Here is a 17,373-nt window from a genome sequence, read left to right as displayed (position 1 = left end):
GAGATAGATAGATAGATAGATATATTTTTATATTAAATTTGCGTTTTCTAATTTGATAAATTCTACGGACACAGAGGTGAACGAGTGATAGATAGATAGATAGATATAGAGAGAGAGATAGTGAGATAGACAGACAGACAGACAGATAGCTCCGGCTAGTCAGTAGCCAAAGAATCAACTCAAACCAGCAGTGACGTTCCTTGTCAGTTCTACTTTCACTTCTGACAGCTAATACCATGACAGTGCCTTTTATTTTTTTTTTAATCAACTTCTGGCAATATGAAAAGCAGGGTCAATCAACTTCGGTGAGGTTTGAACTCAGAATGTTAAAGGCCATCACTAGATATTGTGGTCGGCGCTCTAATGATTCTCCCAATCTCGGATAATACCATATATTATAAAGTGTAGTTGATGTACAGTTTAGCTCACAAGATGCATTTTTACGATGAAATCATTTATTAATAAACATATTAAGTTGCAAGTTATATTCCTTTATTTACGTTTACATAGTTAAATGCCTGTTGTTATTATGTAACCTCAGATCAGCTCTGATCGAGCAAGTCTGGGACGTAAGTGATTGTTATTGAGGTTCTTCAGCAAATACCGATCACAAGGATCTTCTATCGTGATGTTCTGAAAGACAACTCCACAGTAGATTTCTATTTCTACATTTCAATTTTCTATTGTCCTTGAAAACATTGATGAAAACAATGTATTGTTGACTTTGACATTCGCAAAGCATTTGAACTTAGTTTTATATAATTGTCATCATGCGATGTCTTATAGGATTGTTTTCCTTTTGTGTCCACCACTCAGCTTGACTCTCTCGGTGACATATCTTTGAGTGAGAGGTCGTACTCAGTTTTAGTCTTTGGATTTGCAGCTGTTATAATTACATACTGCCTTTATTCAGTGTTTGGTTGTTATTACTGGCTACCTTTATTCAACATTTGGTTGTTCGCTGCCGTTTTTGTACACTTCCACGGGTTCCCTCAACTGTTAGGATGTGGCACTTTTTCACGCAGCTATCCTCGTCCATTCTCACCACATGTCCATACCAGCGCAATCGTCTCTCTTGCACACCACAACTGATGCTTCTTATGTTCAGCTTTTCTCTCAAGATACTTACACTCTGTCGGGTATGCACACTGACATTACTCATCCATCGGAGCATACTGGCTTCATTCCTTGCGAGCTTACGCATGTCTTCAGCAGTCACAGCCCATGTTTCACTGCCATGTAGCATGGCTGTTCGTACACATGCGTCATACAGTCTGTCTTTTACTCTGAGTGAGAGTCCCTTTGTCGCCAGCAGAGGTAAGAGTTCTCTGAACTTTGCCCAGGCTAGAATGTGTAAGTCAAAACTTAAGTTGTGAGTGATTGTGACACCAAAATATTCAAATTGCCTAACTCTGTCAAGGTGCATATTGAGTCTATATAGGGATTACATTGATAGAGTTCTAGGAAGCCAATTGTCGCTACTATACATGTGATCATGGCTGACCTGACACTAAGCAATAACCTGGGCTAGAAGCTACTGGAAAGAACACACCTTTATACTCTCTGTCCATACTAAACCTTGCAGTCGTGATGACATAGACAAGAACAAAATGACTGCATTTCATTCTTACTATCAAAAAATATTTCAGCCTTAATCAGCCACTGATATTATTGAAAATATATTACATTCAACATACGGAACTTCTACACAATTGCCCAACCTGCAAGAAGTGTAGCAGTCAAATCTTCCTTAAATGACTGTCTACTATTTTAAAGAGAGTTAAATAGAACAGTGTACTTCCTGATATACAAACAGGCTAGATGATCATGATTAGAATATCTTTGATCCTAAGTATGCTTGATCAAGGCCGACCTGGAATTAAACAACAACAAAACCCACAAGTTCCAGTCATTCTCCTGCTCCAATTAACTATGAAGTGTCTTGCTCTCTACACTCTGTTCTAAGCTCTTTGCTGAACTCTGCTATCCTCTGGAACTCACTTCCTGCTTATATTACCCTTCACTGAACTTCAAGAGTTCAAAGTATGGACTCCACACTCTAAGATGATCTGAAAAGGCTAATTTTGCATCTTTGGAATTAAAGGATTAAAATTCAAAACAATATTTTGATTTCTTAGATTTGTATATATACTACAGACTAATTACAATGAGATAATATTTTTGGAAATTATTTAGACAAATCACTCTAGATTGGTGAAATTAGTATTCAGTTTGAAGTTCTGTAGATTAATAACAGTTAGAAAGGGAAAGAATCCTGAAGGCTGAAGCACTGAATAGGAATGATTGAACAAAGTGTTTCAGAATTTGGCAGGGAACACTATAGAGATAACAGGAGAAAGAGAGGTAGCTGCATTGTGTAAGCTAAAGCAGAAGTAGAAACCAAGTTCCTAGTTCTGAGGAATCAAAGCCATTGTAGTAGTTATAGTTGAAGATGCAGAAGGAGAAGCATCACATCTTTAAGCTAATGTTTATACTGTGTTAAGTGAGTGAGTTTTTGTCAATTTGTTAGGCCTTTTAGGTTCTTTCTAAGATGTTTATATTTGTAACAACAGCACTGTCTTAAATATGTGAACAATACTTCAGTGTTGGTTGGGTCATATATGAGATTTAGAGAAAGTTAGCAACTGGTCAGATTTCTTACTGCTGTATATGCTATCTTTTTTATTGAAGCAACAAACATTGTGACGAAGTGTATGTTTTTAGTGCAAGAATGTGAAATTGTGTGAAGAAATATTCATACTAGTTATATGTGACCATGAGTATAAATCTCACCATTTTCAGTTTTAATAACATTAGAGTTTTAACATTTGTTTAATATTCCACACAGCCAGGGGTTGCTATTCACCACTAGTTTCAATCTTTTGTGATCTTAGAAATAGATCAAATCTAGTCATTTCTTCTCACATCTTCCTTCATTTCTCTGTTTGATGGAAACCCTTTATATTTTTGTTTGTACTCACCATCCATTCACAGAACACATTAGCTCAGTCATTCTCAACTGGGGTTTATATAGCCCTTGAGGGCCCATATAATATTTTGTTGTTAAGATTTGTGTGTAGTAAATTAGTTATACTTCTACAATACACAAAATGTTTTAGCAATTTTTTTTTTTAATACGATTCCTAATAATATTTAATTTACGAAAATATAATGGGATTTTTAAACATTAATTGGCTATGGAGATCCATAGAGTAAAATAAGAATCAAAAGGGTCCCTAGGTTGAAGACCACTGAAGTAGCAGATGTTTTTAATGCTCAGGCATTCTCTCAGCTCACTTGTGCTCTTTCTTTCGGAAAAGTTAACATTTCTCATTAATAAATAGATCATGCTTCATTGCTCCACAGCCTTCAAAGATCTGTTATATTCAATGGCAGTCCTTATACATGCTACATGCAGTCTGGCATTTACACAGAAGAATAAAATCTTAACTTTAGTTGTCAGTTACAAAAACAATTCCTTTCACTTTTTCCAAACCTTTCTTACTTCAGCAATTATGCAAGCAAATACTTCTTCTATTTGAATTTTAAATATTTTAAGCAGAGAATAACTCAGTGGTTAAAGCGTCACGCTCACAACCATGAGCTAGTGAGTTCATTTCCCATAGTGGGTTGTGTGTTGTGTTCTTGAGCAAGACACTTTATTTCGCATTGCTCCAGTTAACTCACTTGTAGAAATTAGTTGCAACGTCACTTGTGCCTAGCTGTATTGGCCTTTGCTTTTCCCTTGGATACCGCTGGTGGCATGGAGAGGCTGGTATGCATGGACAACTGCTGGTCTTCCATAAACAACCTTGCCCAGACTTGTGCCTTGGGAGGGAAACTTTCGAAGTGCAATCCCGTAGTCATTCATGACCAAAAGAGTCTTTATTTTTTACCCTTTTTACAGCAGTAGAGAAGGATTCTCCAGGTTTTAGACTATTCCTACTGTGACCTTTCTGGAGTGTTTTTTTTTTTTATATATCTAAGACTACATTAACCATAGTCTCCTTCCTTTGTCAGTGGCAGCTCTACTACTGTATTATATTGACGACTTTAGTAAATGTACCTTTTTTATGAATGAACCTTCACATTGAGTGAAGAATATTATGCAATAATTAAGAAAATATTTCAGATCTTAATTTCATTCTATGAATTAACAATAATCAAAAGTTATTAAAAATCCATCTTATAATTTCTATCTTTGTATGTTTTAGATTAAAGATGCTGTCAAATAAATTACTGGCTAAATTCCTTTGTCCACATATAACCACTTGCTTGTCTACTCGAGTTCCAGCATCTTTTGTCCTTCCAACAATTGGAAACTATTTTCAAAGTACTCAAAAGGATTACTTACAAGAATCAAGAGGTTTCAAATATAGCTCTGAATCTCAAAAACACATTATTTTGAAGAAGCAATGTGGTTCCTTATCAAGAATACCAAATGAAAGCAATCGTCATTTCTCATTTTCTACACAAAAGATAGTCACTGCTGCACCTCAACATATCCAACCATATTTAAGACTTATACGCTTAGATAAACCAATTGGTAAAAATCGAAATTTTATATTCTTCTTGTCATATAGATTAAACTCATCTTGTTTTTATTCAAATTTATATTCTCAAATTCTTTACAAATTTTCCATGTCATACCTCTTTAATATTTATCAGCTAGTGGTTAAAAGCTTGCTCCCCAATCACAGGGTTCCATTTAGCTGTAGAAACTCTGCCAAATTAGATTGGAGCCTGGTGTAGCCATCCGGTTGCACCAGTCCTCAGTCAAATCGTCCAACCCATGCTAGCATGGAAAGCGGACGTTAAACGATGATGATATGTGTGTTTGTGTCTTTATGTCTGTTTGTCCCTCACCACTTGACAATCGTTGTTGGTGTGTTTATATCCCTGTAACTTAGCAGTTTGGCAAAAAGAGACTGCTAGAATAAGTACCTAGCTTTTAAAAAAATAAGTTCTGAGGTTGATTTGTTTGATTAAAACCCTTCAAGACAGTGCCCCAGCATGGCCATAGTCAAATGATTGAAACAAGTAAAAAATAAAAGATAGTCTTCGTGATCTAATCTTAACCCATCCCAAAAATACAAACAAACAAAATTTTCCATAAAAATTATTTCAATGTTCTTATATTTTCAGGAACATGGCTATTATACTGGCCTTGCACTTGGAGTATAGCTATGGCTGCTACACCTGGTCATCTTCCAGACTTGAAAATGTTGACATTATTTGGGGTTGGGGCATTAATAATGCGTGGAAGTGGTTGCATTATCAATGACATGTGGGACAGAGACTTTGATAAGAAAGTTAGTTTATTTTTGTCATTTGATTTTTGTTTTACCTAAAATAATGTGATGATGTTTTTGTTGACTATGTTGATTGGGTTAGGAATCATTACAGCTGTGGCAGAGCAGAATCGGTAGAGTGCCAAACAGAATAATTGTGTACTTTTAGATTCTGGATTCAGTTCCCACTGGATTTGACTTTATCTTCCAAGGTAAATAAAACAAATAACAGATATGTATTTGAGACAGTTTGATCTGCTTTTTCCTCTGCATTTGTGAAGGTTTTATTTCTTATAAAGTTGAAACTCAACAATCTCTAGAAGTCAAGATAGAGGAACATTAGAAAGCCTTAACTAAAGAAGTATCTTAATCAGGAATGGTTGAGCATATATGCTGCATGAGAAGAAAAACATATTCCACTGTTGTATGAAATTTCCATAATCACTTGACAGCTGCAGTGGAAAGTTAGAAAAATCAAAGAAGCAGCACATATAATTGAAGAATAGAATCTGAGGAAACTAAGGAGGGTCTGTGTCTGCAAATAGTTGCTGATTACTCAATCAGTAAACTCAGCACTGATTTCAGCTCTATATGGCTATCTTTAATGAAATTAAATGACTTAGAAATGTAGAATTAATTGTACATGTGTCTGTAGAGTAGTGAATAAGAACATTATTACTCTTAGTTTAGAAATAAAGCTTCTTCGAATCTAACTCGGTATTTGTACTCATCCAGGAATTAGATTGTTGGTGGCAAATGAGCATCAGATTGATTGAGACATAGTGTAGATGTAAATATTGGTTTCAAATTTTGGTACAAGGCCAGCAAGTTTGGGCAAGGGGGTAAGTCAATAACAACCATACAAGGATTAAAATGGTTCTTGTGTATAACGTAGATAAATTCTTGTTTCAGGTAACACGAACTGTGACACGACCTATAGCTGCTGGAGAAATAAGTCGTTTTGAAGCTCTTGTATTCCTTGGTTCTCAGTTAACACTAGGTCTGGCCATACTTCTTCAACTAAACTGGTACAGGTTAGTCATCAGATTTTTTTCCCCTTCACAAGAGAAACGAATGTTCCAAATATACTTTGGTTTCATTTAGTCAAAACTTTTCTTTCAGTAAGTGTCACAAGAACAAGGAGCCTTTCATTTCCATAAACAATTTATCTACGCAGTTTTTCATGGTGGCCTAGTTATAAGGGTCTGTCTACAAGGTAACCTCACATCCTCCAAAATTATGCTTTGCTGTTTAATCCTAGATCAAAAGAATCTCAACTGTAACCATCTTATTCTTGAGGAGAACATAGCACTACATTATCCTTAGTTAAAATGGTAAAGTAAAGCTGAAGAAGATGTAGCTGCCATTTCTAGCAGGCCAAGTAACCACATAGACACTTATTCATTCACTCATTTTGTCATTTTATCTATAATTTGCTTACATTTCGTTTAACCAAGTCAACCCTTCTTAATTCCAGCAACCTACTACTAGTCTTCCAGTACATTTTTGATTATTATATATTCTCTATTATTGACTTGATACAGAAATGAAATATGTTTTTTAACCCTTAAGCATTCAAACCAGCCATATCAGACCCAAATATTGTACCTGTTTTGTGTTCAAATTGACCAGATCAGGCTTCTCACAACTCCTCTGCAATGTCATTCCAAAATTAAACAAATACTTCATTGAAATCTCAAAGCTACAAGATAATGTGTGATTAATTGAAAACAACATGAATAAATAAGCTTAACATTTGACAGAGTAATTTGAATGCTAAAGGGTTAATGGTTGCTACCAGACCAGCAACAATATAAAGTCTTTCAGTAAAGTAAATCAGAAAAGAAGACATAATTCACTCAAAGATACTCTCAATTTAATCCTTTAGCATTCAGATTATACAATCAACTAATGCTTATTTAATCAAAATATTTTGAATTAGTTATGCATTATCTCATGCCTTTGAGATTTTGATGATGTGATTGTTTATTTTTAGAATGACATTGTATGGTAGGTATGAGAGGCCAGATGTGGCCAGTTTGAACATAGAACAGTAAGAATATTTGGCCCTGGTATGGCCAGTTTAAATGCTAAAGGATTAAAGTAATTTTGTTGCGTCCGTTTTACATCCATTTTCCCATACTGGCATGGATTTGACAAATGTGTTATTAAAACATTGTTTTACAGCTCAATGCCCTTCTTGACAATAATCATTACCTTTTTCTCCAAGTAGGAGCCCTCATATTTCATATATCTTTGAAGATATAAAACCAGCAAATGATTTCTTGATGAAATAAATGACATCATTATCTCTTGTTGCTCACAATATTCCAAAAAATGCAAGTGTAAGCAAATACAGGCACACACATAGATGTACATGACAGGCTTCTATGACTTTCAGTCTATCAGTTCTACTCAAAGCTTTGGTCACTCCATAACTATTGTAGAAGACACTTTCTCAAGATGCCATACAGTGGGACTGAACCTGAAACCACATGGTTAAGAAGCAAGCTTCTTAACCAAGTGGCTATGCCTGCTCCTATTAATTATGTATACCTAATAACTTCTCAGTAATCTTGGTAATTGGACTCAGCATATTTTAATCACAGCATTATGTGGACTTTGTTGTCTATATGAGACAAGCATGACAATGTGGGTAAAAAGTTTGTTGTGTAATCATTTCATTCTGAATTCAGCTCCACTACATGTTACTTTGGTCTTCCTATAGCCACAAGTGGCTGAAGCCAAGTGAAAATAGAAGCTGTGTAAAATCTTATCAGATGAACTATACTTGTTCTCGATTGGTAGGCTTACTCAGGTACCTAGTTTAACACCACTATCTGACCTTCAGGTGCCTTTTGCAGAGTCTACTTTGTTGCAGGGATTTATACCAGTTTTATAGTTCCTATCATCCTTCCTCACACAGCACAGGTCTCTGAGCTCCTACAAAATGATGAGGGATGCTCTCCGTGCTCACATATGTCAGACAGATTTTGTTGTGGTAGATTTTCCGCAGCTTCATACACTTCCTGTTGCTAACTCTCACCTGTTTCCAAAGACTGGAAATTAAAGACACTGCTTGTATGATAGTGACAATTGTTTACAACTATCACATGGTGTCATGGCAAGAAGACAGTAATGCATACATACACATATAATACATATATGTACAACACTTTTCTTACCACTTCCATCTACCAAATTCACTCACAGGGCTTGAGTCAGCCTGGGACTATAGTAGAAGACACTTGCCCTAAGTGCCACACAGTTGGACTGAACCCTAAACCATATGGTTGAGAAGTACACTTCTTACCACTCAGCCACATCTTCAGTAATAAAAATATAAATATGGTACTTAAATCTCTATTTTTAGTGAACTTTGAATTCAATCATTATCTGAAATTTCACTAAACATGTATATTTATCAGATAATAAGCATTCCATAGTGTTCATTTTAATTCTATTTAAATAAACAATGCTTGCTTCACATGTTGTGTCAGAATAACCCTTTAGTATTTAAACCGGCCATATCCGGCCGAAATGTTTAATCTGTTTTATGTTCAAACTGACCAGATCCAAGCTCTCACACCTACACTACAATGTTATTCTACATTAAGTACTTACACCATCAAGATCTTGAAGATATGAGATAATGCATGCTTAATTCAAATCAATGTGAATCAATAAGCATTATGTTTGATAGAATAATCTGAACACTAAAGGGTTAATAATACTAAAGTGCTTGTGTCACATGTACTATTGAGTTTGCTGTTAATTTCATTTTTCTATTCAGTGTTATTCTGGGAACAACTTCAATGCTGTTTGTAACAACATATCCACTAGCTAAACGTTTTACCTATTGGCCACAGATTGTACTGGGTAAGTATATTTTAATGCTTGTTCTATTATTTTACTTTGAATTTTTTCTAAGTTTGTCAATAGCAAGGGAGCCACCAGTTCTCCTTTCTGTGTTTGTGCTAAATCAATTCATCTCTTATTTATGGAACTATTTATATCTACCAGGAAAGCTTTTACTGGAAACTGCTGAATGAAACATTGGTTCCTATTACTAATAGACCAATAAAATAAGTACCAAACTTTAAAAATAAGTAGAGGTTGATTTGTTTCACTAAAACCCCTTCAAAGTGGTATTCCTGCAGCATTGCTGCAATCCAATGACTGTAACAAGTAAAAAAAAAAAGAAAAGATACTGTTGCAATAAATTGTATCTTTGTTCTTCATGTGCAAGTGTTACATGATACCAAGATTAATTCTGTATAATTTTATTTTTTGATTTATCTCAGCCTTATGCCAGACTAGTACGACCGTTTTGGTGCTGCCAAGTTTTTTTGTTTTTTCTTCCTTTTGTTTTTAGTGTGTCTGTATTCCTATTCATATGTCTGTCCTAGTGTAAATTGAATCTGCTTGGAAATTGGGTGCTTTCTACAATCACCAGTCTTCTCTGACATTCTGTAGCTTATCAAGCCAATGAGTCTTCTCCATCTGACAATCACCTAATTATATCGCTATCATCATCAACATCTGTTTTTTCATGCTTGCATTGGCTGGAATGGATCTGTTCCAGTGCTGCACCTCACCATATGTGGTGGTTCTTCTTTATTCTAATACAAAACCACCAGTCTCTGTTATGTGAGGCATGAGGGAGAAATGTCTTTATGCATTGATGTCTTTCTATTGCCAACTATTTTACAGCATGGACTATGTTTTTTGTGCCGCCAACATTAATGAGATTGTTGTAGCAAAACTAAAGAGTAATCTCTACTATGTGTCAGTTTTTATTTAGCGCTACTACCTCCTAAACAGATAGCCTTTGCTGTGGCTTGCAGACTTCATCCACACTGTTTTCATTTCATCCTTTTGTGGCATGATTTTTACAATTGAAGGCGTCCTATGCTATCGGCATTAGAGATTGTCTGCCAGGATTTTCTACTCTGTATGTTTTTGACTTTTTTAATATTTACATACATTTACTGCCATCTTTGATGAGTCTTCTTTGTTGCAGTCTGTAACATCTCCTGATTATAGTAGAACCTTTTTCATTTAATGTAGGGCTTGTTCACAGTTTATATATATTTATATACGTGTGTTTGTATGTATACATCATCATTTTGCATTTGTTAACCATGCTGCCATAAGCTAGACAGGTCGTTGCTGCTATCTTTAATGAGTCAGGTTACATCTCTCTTCTAAGTTTAATTTTTGCCTTAGTTTCTCTGACTGGATGTCCTGCTTAACTCCAGCCACTTCACAGAATGTAATGAATGCAGTTTTTCATGGCATCAGTACCAGGGAGGTTATTATATCACAAACAAGACTGAATGGTTCTCTTAACTCTCTCCACAATTTACACAATGTATCAGATACCTTTTATCATGGCTCCAACATGAGAGAGTGGTGGATAGCAAGAGGTAGCTAAATAGTAAGACTGAAGAGTAGTAGTTAGTGTATGTATCAGTCTATCTGTCTATGTATCATATATATATGAGAAAAAGAAAATGTAATTCACAGGACATTTCGATCCATCATATGCTGGTATCTCACAGGTGAGATGCTATATAAACAATTGTGGTGCATTGTAAATGCAGGTGTGTCTCCTCAGGTGACTTGTCAAGTGGTAGCTTGTTTTTTTTATTTGCCTTTTCACTTATATATATATGTGTGTGTATATATAAATATATATATATACACAAACACACACATACACATGTGCACACACACGTCAGAAAGCTAAATTGTTATTCCATTCTGTTACTAGGATGATAATATTTTTGTCATTACAACTTTGTAACTGAGTACATATATAACAAACAGAGACATATATGAACACATGAATTAATAGATTGTCAATATGTTTTCTATTTAAGGATTAACATTCAACTACGGTGCTCTGTTAGGTTGGTCAGCAGTGAGAGGTTCATGTGACTGGTCAGTTGTTCTCCCTTTGTATTTAAGCTGTATTACTTGGACTCTTATATATGATACTATTTATGCTCACCAGGTAAGCTTTTCACTGATATATATATATATATATATATATATATATATATATATATATATATATCATCATCATCATTTAACATCTGCTTTCTATGTTGGCATGGGTTGGACAGAAGACTGCATCAGACTTCTGTTTCTGTTTTGGCATGGTTTTTACAGCTAGATGCCCTTCCTAACACCAACCATCCCTCAGAGTAGACGGAGTTCTTTTTATGTGGCACCAGCACAGGCAAGGTCAGTTTTGGCATGATTTTTACAGCTGGATGTCTTTCCAAGTGCCAACCACTTTACAGTGTGGACTGGATGCTTTTTATGTGGCACCAGCACTGGCAGGGTCACCAAGTAACTTGCAAGATTAAGATCCTTTAAGAGGTAAGGAGGCTTTGGAGGAGGTAATCTTGTGCCAGATGATGAAAGGTTAGAGTGTAACAGAGACAGAAACAGGTGTCATGCTGTTGAGGCGGTATATGGTTACCCAGCCAGAGAGTGAGTGATCAAAAATGAGGGAAGACACAGGTGTGCTGCTGTAGAGGAGATACATGGTTACCCAGCCAGAGGGAGGAGTTAGAGAAAGAGAGATTGGAGGATAGCAAGAGTGCAGGAGAGAGAGATGGTGTTGAAGTGACAGAGAACAAGAATCAATATAACACACACACACATATACTATAATGAAGAAAGCTGCTTGTTAATTAGGTATGTAACAATTACTAAAAGTACTTAAAGAAAGCAATTATTAAAGGGTTGACCGTCTGGAAATTGTAATCTAAATTTTTACCCCTCCCCCAACCGTCGCTTTAAAACTGCAACCTGATCACTGACAAAACTTCGTGCTGCATCATTTTCGTGAACTTTTGCCAGTGAACAGGTTGCAGTTTCAAAGCAACAAAAATATTTTGACACAAATGAAATTTAAATGTTGAAGTGAAACTGATTGTTTTTGTGTGATCTTGAATGGCTTACAAACATCTCCCATGCTGCAATTGTTTTTGTTTCAGCACACGATCTCAGATGAAGTCACTTGATGTGCAAGTACATGTCTGTAATTTTTTTAAATCACTGGATAAATGCCAGCAATGTCATTCTCAGGATACTTATATATATGCTTATATATCTTTTTATCTTGTTTCAGTCACTTGACTGTGGCCATGCTGGGGTACTGCCTTGAAAGGTTTAATCAAACTAATCAACTCCAGTACTTTTTTTTTTCCCTTAAGCTTGATACTTACCAAACTGCTAAGTTGAGGGTCATAAACAAACCAACACCAGTTGTCAAGCAGTGGTGGGGGACAAACACAAAGATACACACATCTATTAAAAAAAGCATTGGTCAGCCCAGTACTGTAGTAGAAGACATTTGCCCACAGTGCCATGTAGTGGGATTGAACTTGGAATCTTGGTTGAGAAGCAAACTTCTTACCACACAGACACAATTTGATTTCAGTTCATTGGTCTGTAGCAATGCAAAGTACATTGCCTTCAAGAAATTAGTTGATCACATCAGCCCCAATATTTATTCCAATCTGACGCTTGTTTTTTTGGTGCTATGTCTCTTCATCCAGCATCACTCCTTTCAACGTCTCTTCGTCCACATCTTTTTGTCTGATGATTATTTTGTCCAATTTTAAATAAACTCATCGGACAAAAGGAAGTTGGACAAAGTGACATCAGACGAAAAGTCAGGTCACAGTTTTATCATATCTATTTGTCAAACTACTAAGTTACAGACCACAACACCAGTTAACGTGTATGATGCACAAATGCATTATACACTTATTTGATAGGTTTCCAGTTATGAAACTTCACTCACAAGGTATTGGTCAACCCAAGACTACTCTTGCCAAAAGTGCCATTCAGTAGGATTGAACCCAGAACTAATTGCTTGTAAAGTGAACACTTTAATTAAACAATCACACCTTCACAGTATCGAATTTTCCATGTTTGCATGGGTCACACAGACTTTGTTGAGGGGGATTTTCTATGGCCAGATGCCAGCCCTCACCAGTTTCCAAATAAGGTAATATTTCCCCATAACCAGACATGTTTACACAGAATATTGGAAACAAAAGTCATTTCTTGCATGATAGTAATGCCCATTTACAACTATCAAGTGATATCAAGGCCAGAGACAATAGCATACAGGCACAAGCACACACACACACACACATACATGTATATGATGAGCTTCCTTCAGTTACTGTCCACCAAATCCACTCACAAGGCTTTGATCAGCCTGAGACTATAGTAGAAGACACTATTCCTAGATATTACACAGTGAGACTGAACTTGGACACATGCTTGGGAAGCAAACTTCTTACTTCACAGCCACACTTCCGCATATATATAAATATAGTTTTTTTGTGGCACAAAATCATAAAAGTACTCAATGCAATTTTGTGTTATCAATTTGTAATTTGATACATGTTTAGGTGTAAAATTAACAGGAATAACTTTCCCAGGCAATAATTTCATTAACTCAACCCTTTAGTTGACACTCCATATCAGCACATGGATACAGGGTGGCATAGGTTGCCATAAGACCCTTTTTGAAGCAGTTTTTTGTACAGCTGGAAAGCTCTTATCACCAATACTTTCTTGTGTATGTATATATATATATATATTGCCTTTCAACCTTCTAGATACGATAAAATAATTAACTGTCAAGAAATGGGGTTCATCTTAATTGACCGTATCTGTATATTCTTACACTAACTTATGAACAGAAACAAATTTATTTCTCAAACGCGTGATAATGCTATAAATAGCGTGATCAGGATAAATTATCCATTTATTGCAGAAAAATACGCTTCTGGCCAGCCATGAGACTCAAACTCACATCTCTGTGATTACGTGTCAAGTGTTTTACCATTAAATTTATAAGTTCTAAAATTGCAGAAGAATTCATTGCTGGGCAGTTTAGTTTAATGGTAAAACACTTGACACGTAATCACAGAGATGTGAGTTCGAGTCTCATGGCTGGCCAGTAGCGTATTTCTCTGCAATAAATGGATAATTTATCCTGATCACGCTATTTATAGCATTATCACGCATTTGAGAAATAAATTTATTTCTGTATCTTACAATACATCTCAACGCTTCTAAAAAAGAACAAACTTTGTTTGTTTACTTTCATCGTAAAGTTGAACTAAAGATGAATTTTTTTGCCTGTGTTAGAAATCAGTTACAAAGAAGAATTTGATAAATCCAATAGAAAATGTTTTATGCTTTGTTTCTTTACTTAATCAGGACAAATCAGATGATATGAGGATTGGAGTGAAATCAACAGCATTAAAATTTGGTGACCAAACTAAGCTATGGTTAGCAGGCTCAAGTGTGTTTATGTTTGGTAACCTGGCTTTATCAGGTTATATGTGTGATCAGATATGGCCTTATTATACAGCACTTGCCTTTACTATGCTGCATGTGGCAAACCAAGTAAGAAAAATGTTACTTCATATGATAATGCACATAGTAAAACTCAGGTTAATTCTTTATTTCATTGGAGACATATTATTGCATGTGTGAATGTAAATAAATAAGTAGTAGTTAGATTGAAATATGATCAAGAATGTTGACCTAGTAAAACAATGTCTCCTCTCTCAATAAAAAACTATGTTCCCCTTTCCACTAGAAAGTTTACTATGGGCAAGACAGTCTTTATGATTAGCCACCCATTCAGAAATATGCTAATGATATTAGTCCTCTATATTCAACTGGAATTCAAGGGCACCACTGAACATTTAATCTTTATATAGTATATCTGGGGTAAGTTCATTTGGTATGCTTTATCCCTTTTGTTTTAAAGCACCTTATGAAACATTTAGTGGTTTTACAATAAGTTGATCACTTGAGATTTTATGTATCTTTGCTACTAACTCAATGCAGTGCCAGTGATAGAGTGTGAATCAGTGGCTGTCAGGTTCTACCTGCTGTAAATTCTATGTAACCTAGTACACAAATTATTTTGGTAATGAAAGTAGCTATTGCCATTCCCCCACTGGGTGAAGAAGTGTAATCACTCTCTAGGATTGTCAATAGCTGACATTTCCTTGGGAGGAAATAAATGCCACTAAGATATCTACTTATTGAAACACTACATAATGACAGTCAAGCTCAAATACAAAATCAGATCAATTGAGTAATGACTGGGAGAGTGAAGGGTTGCATCTCTTGCAATATAATCTTACAGCCTTCTGGGGCCATTGATTTTGGATGGATGTCTGTTGTTATACTGATGCAATCATTCACTTTCCCTCCTTCCACAACTCTCTTTCTGCAACATGTCTTGTTTGTTGTTGTTTGATCTTTCTCAAGCCATGCCTGGCTCATAAAGGCCAGTTTCATAGGCATATAGGTTCCCCACTTGGATGGGATGCTGGTCCATCTCAGATGAGCAGTTAAATGCAGGAGGAAAGAGTGAGAGAAAGTTGTGGCGAAAGAGTCAGCAGAAATTTGCCATTACCTTCTGCTGGAGCCACATGGAACTTAGGTGTTTCGCTCATAAACACACACATTGCCTAGTCTGAGATTCAAACCCATGATCCCTCAACCACAAGTTCACTGCTCTAACCACTAGGCCATGTGCCTCCATGCAACATGTCTTAGATACACCAAAACCATGAAGATTTATTACCTCAATATATATATGAGTGCAAGACTAAGTATAGATTCTTATCCAGGACTAAACTGCTTCATGACACATTGACATATTTTATGATCCTTTCATACTGGATTGATTATGATCCAATTTATCAATAGCTGTAGTTGTAATTGATCAATGTGTAGAGAAATATTTTTCTGTGTTCTGATTGTAGAGTATATTTATTGTAATGATGGTAGTGATTGGTTATAATCAATGGCATTGATCATAGATTACAATAGTGCCTTAAGACATGATATGTCAAATTTCAGAAAACCTTTTATTACTTAACAAAAATGATTCAGTTTGTTTTCATAATTACTTTTTATTCCACTTTTGATGTAGATTTTTTGATTTTTGTTTGTTTTTGCTTCATTTTTTGTTTAAATCAATTTAGTCAATTAATTTTATATTCATTATCTACTGGATAATTATTGTCATTTTTCCTTCCAGATTTATTCTGTAGATTTGAATAACCCAGCAGACTGTGCTAAGAAATTCTTGTCAAATGCAAAACTTGGAGCTGTGATGTTCTTTGGAATAACTCTTAGCAATCTTCTTAGAACAGTTTCATAGTAAGTTATTCTTGACATCCAATTGTCTTTCTCCTGAAAGTTTGGAAGATATTACATATATCTATCTTTACATTGAACTTTTGAAAAACATCATCTTTTCATGAAAAAAGAGTTTAAACATAATCTATTTAATATACAAGAGAAAAGCAGACAACATTTTGGGATGCCCTCCAGAACTGAATTCACAATATATATATAGGCATGGCTGTATGGTTAAAAAGTAAGTTTGCTTCACAACATGATTCTAAATTCAGTTCCACTACATGATAACTTGAGCAGATTCTTCTAAAGCAGAAGTGGAATTTTGAGTACACACTATATACCCATTTTTTAATTGTGTCCATGTCTTTATGTTTACATATATATATGTATATAGGTGTCGAAGCCAAGTGCAATCTTCTGCCTAGCCAGCTCCTAACAAACTGTTCAACTCATGCCAGCATGGAAAACGGACATTAAATGAATAGGATGATATATCATCATCATCATCATCATCGTTTAACGTCCGCTTTCCATGCTAGCATGGGTTGGACGATTTGACTGAGGACTGGTGAAACTGGATGGCAACACCAGGCTCCAATCTAATTTGGCAGAGTTTCTACAGCTGGATGCCCTTCCTAACGCCAACCACTCAGAGAGTGTAGTGGGTGCTTTTACGTGTCACCCGCACGAAAACGGCCACGCTCGAAATGGTGTCTTTTATGTGCCACCTGCACAAGCCAGTCCAGGGGCACTGGCAACGATCTCACTCGAAAATCCTACGGGAGCCAGTCAGGCGGTACTGGCAACGGCCACGCTCAAAATGGTGCATCTCATGTGCCACCCGCACAAGAGCCAGTCCAGGGGCACTGGC

At 35.8% G+C, this 17,373-nt stretch overlaps 1 protein-coding gene across 3 annotated transcripts in view; it reads left to right on the top strand.

Annotated features, from left to right (window-relative positions):
- LOC106868154 (4-hydroxybenzoate polyprenyltransferase, mitochondrial) overlaps positions 1–17,373 on the top strand; it is a 20,989-nt gene that overhangs the window by 1,288 nt on the left and 2,328 nt on the right. The window contains exons 2-8 of one of the 3 annotated variants that reach the window (XM_014913289.2): positions 4,215–4,546; positions 5,146–5,312; positions 6,204–6,325; positions 9,085–9,170; positions 11,177–11,310; positions 14,553–14,741; positions 16,399–16,520. In XM_014913289.2, the coding sequence (XP_014768775.1) occupies positions 4,222–4,546; positions 5,146–5,312; positions 6,204–6,325; positions 9,085–9,170; positions 11,177–11,310; positions 14,553–14,741; positions 16,399–16,520 (1,145 nt within the window). In that variant the 5' untranslated portion in view covers positions 4,215–4,221. Of the gene's footprint in view, positions 1–4,214; positions 4,547–5,145; positions 5,313–6,203; positions 6,326–9,084; positions 9,171–11,176; positions 11,311–14,552; positions 14,742–16,398; positions 17,362–17,373 lie in introns of those variants that run through there. The other 2 variants (XM_014913290.2, XM_052966388.1) reach the window with 2 other exon arrangements.

The sequence above is a fragment of the Octopus bimaculoides genome, chromosome 3, assembly GCF_001194135.2.
Source record: "Octopus bimaculoides isolate UCB-OBI-ISO-001 chromosome 3, ASM119413v2, whole genome shotgun sequence".
Taxonomy (NCBI): domain Eukaryota; kingdom Metazoa; phylum Mollusca; class Cephalopoda; order Octopoda; family Octopodidae; genus Octopus; species Octopus bimaculoides.
Note: the sequence above shows the minus strand (reverse complement) of the source record. Positions and strands in the feature narration are given on the sequence as shown.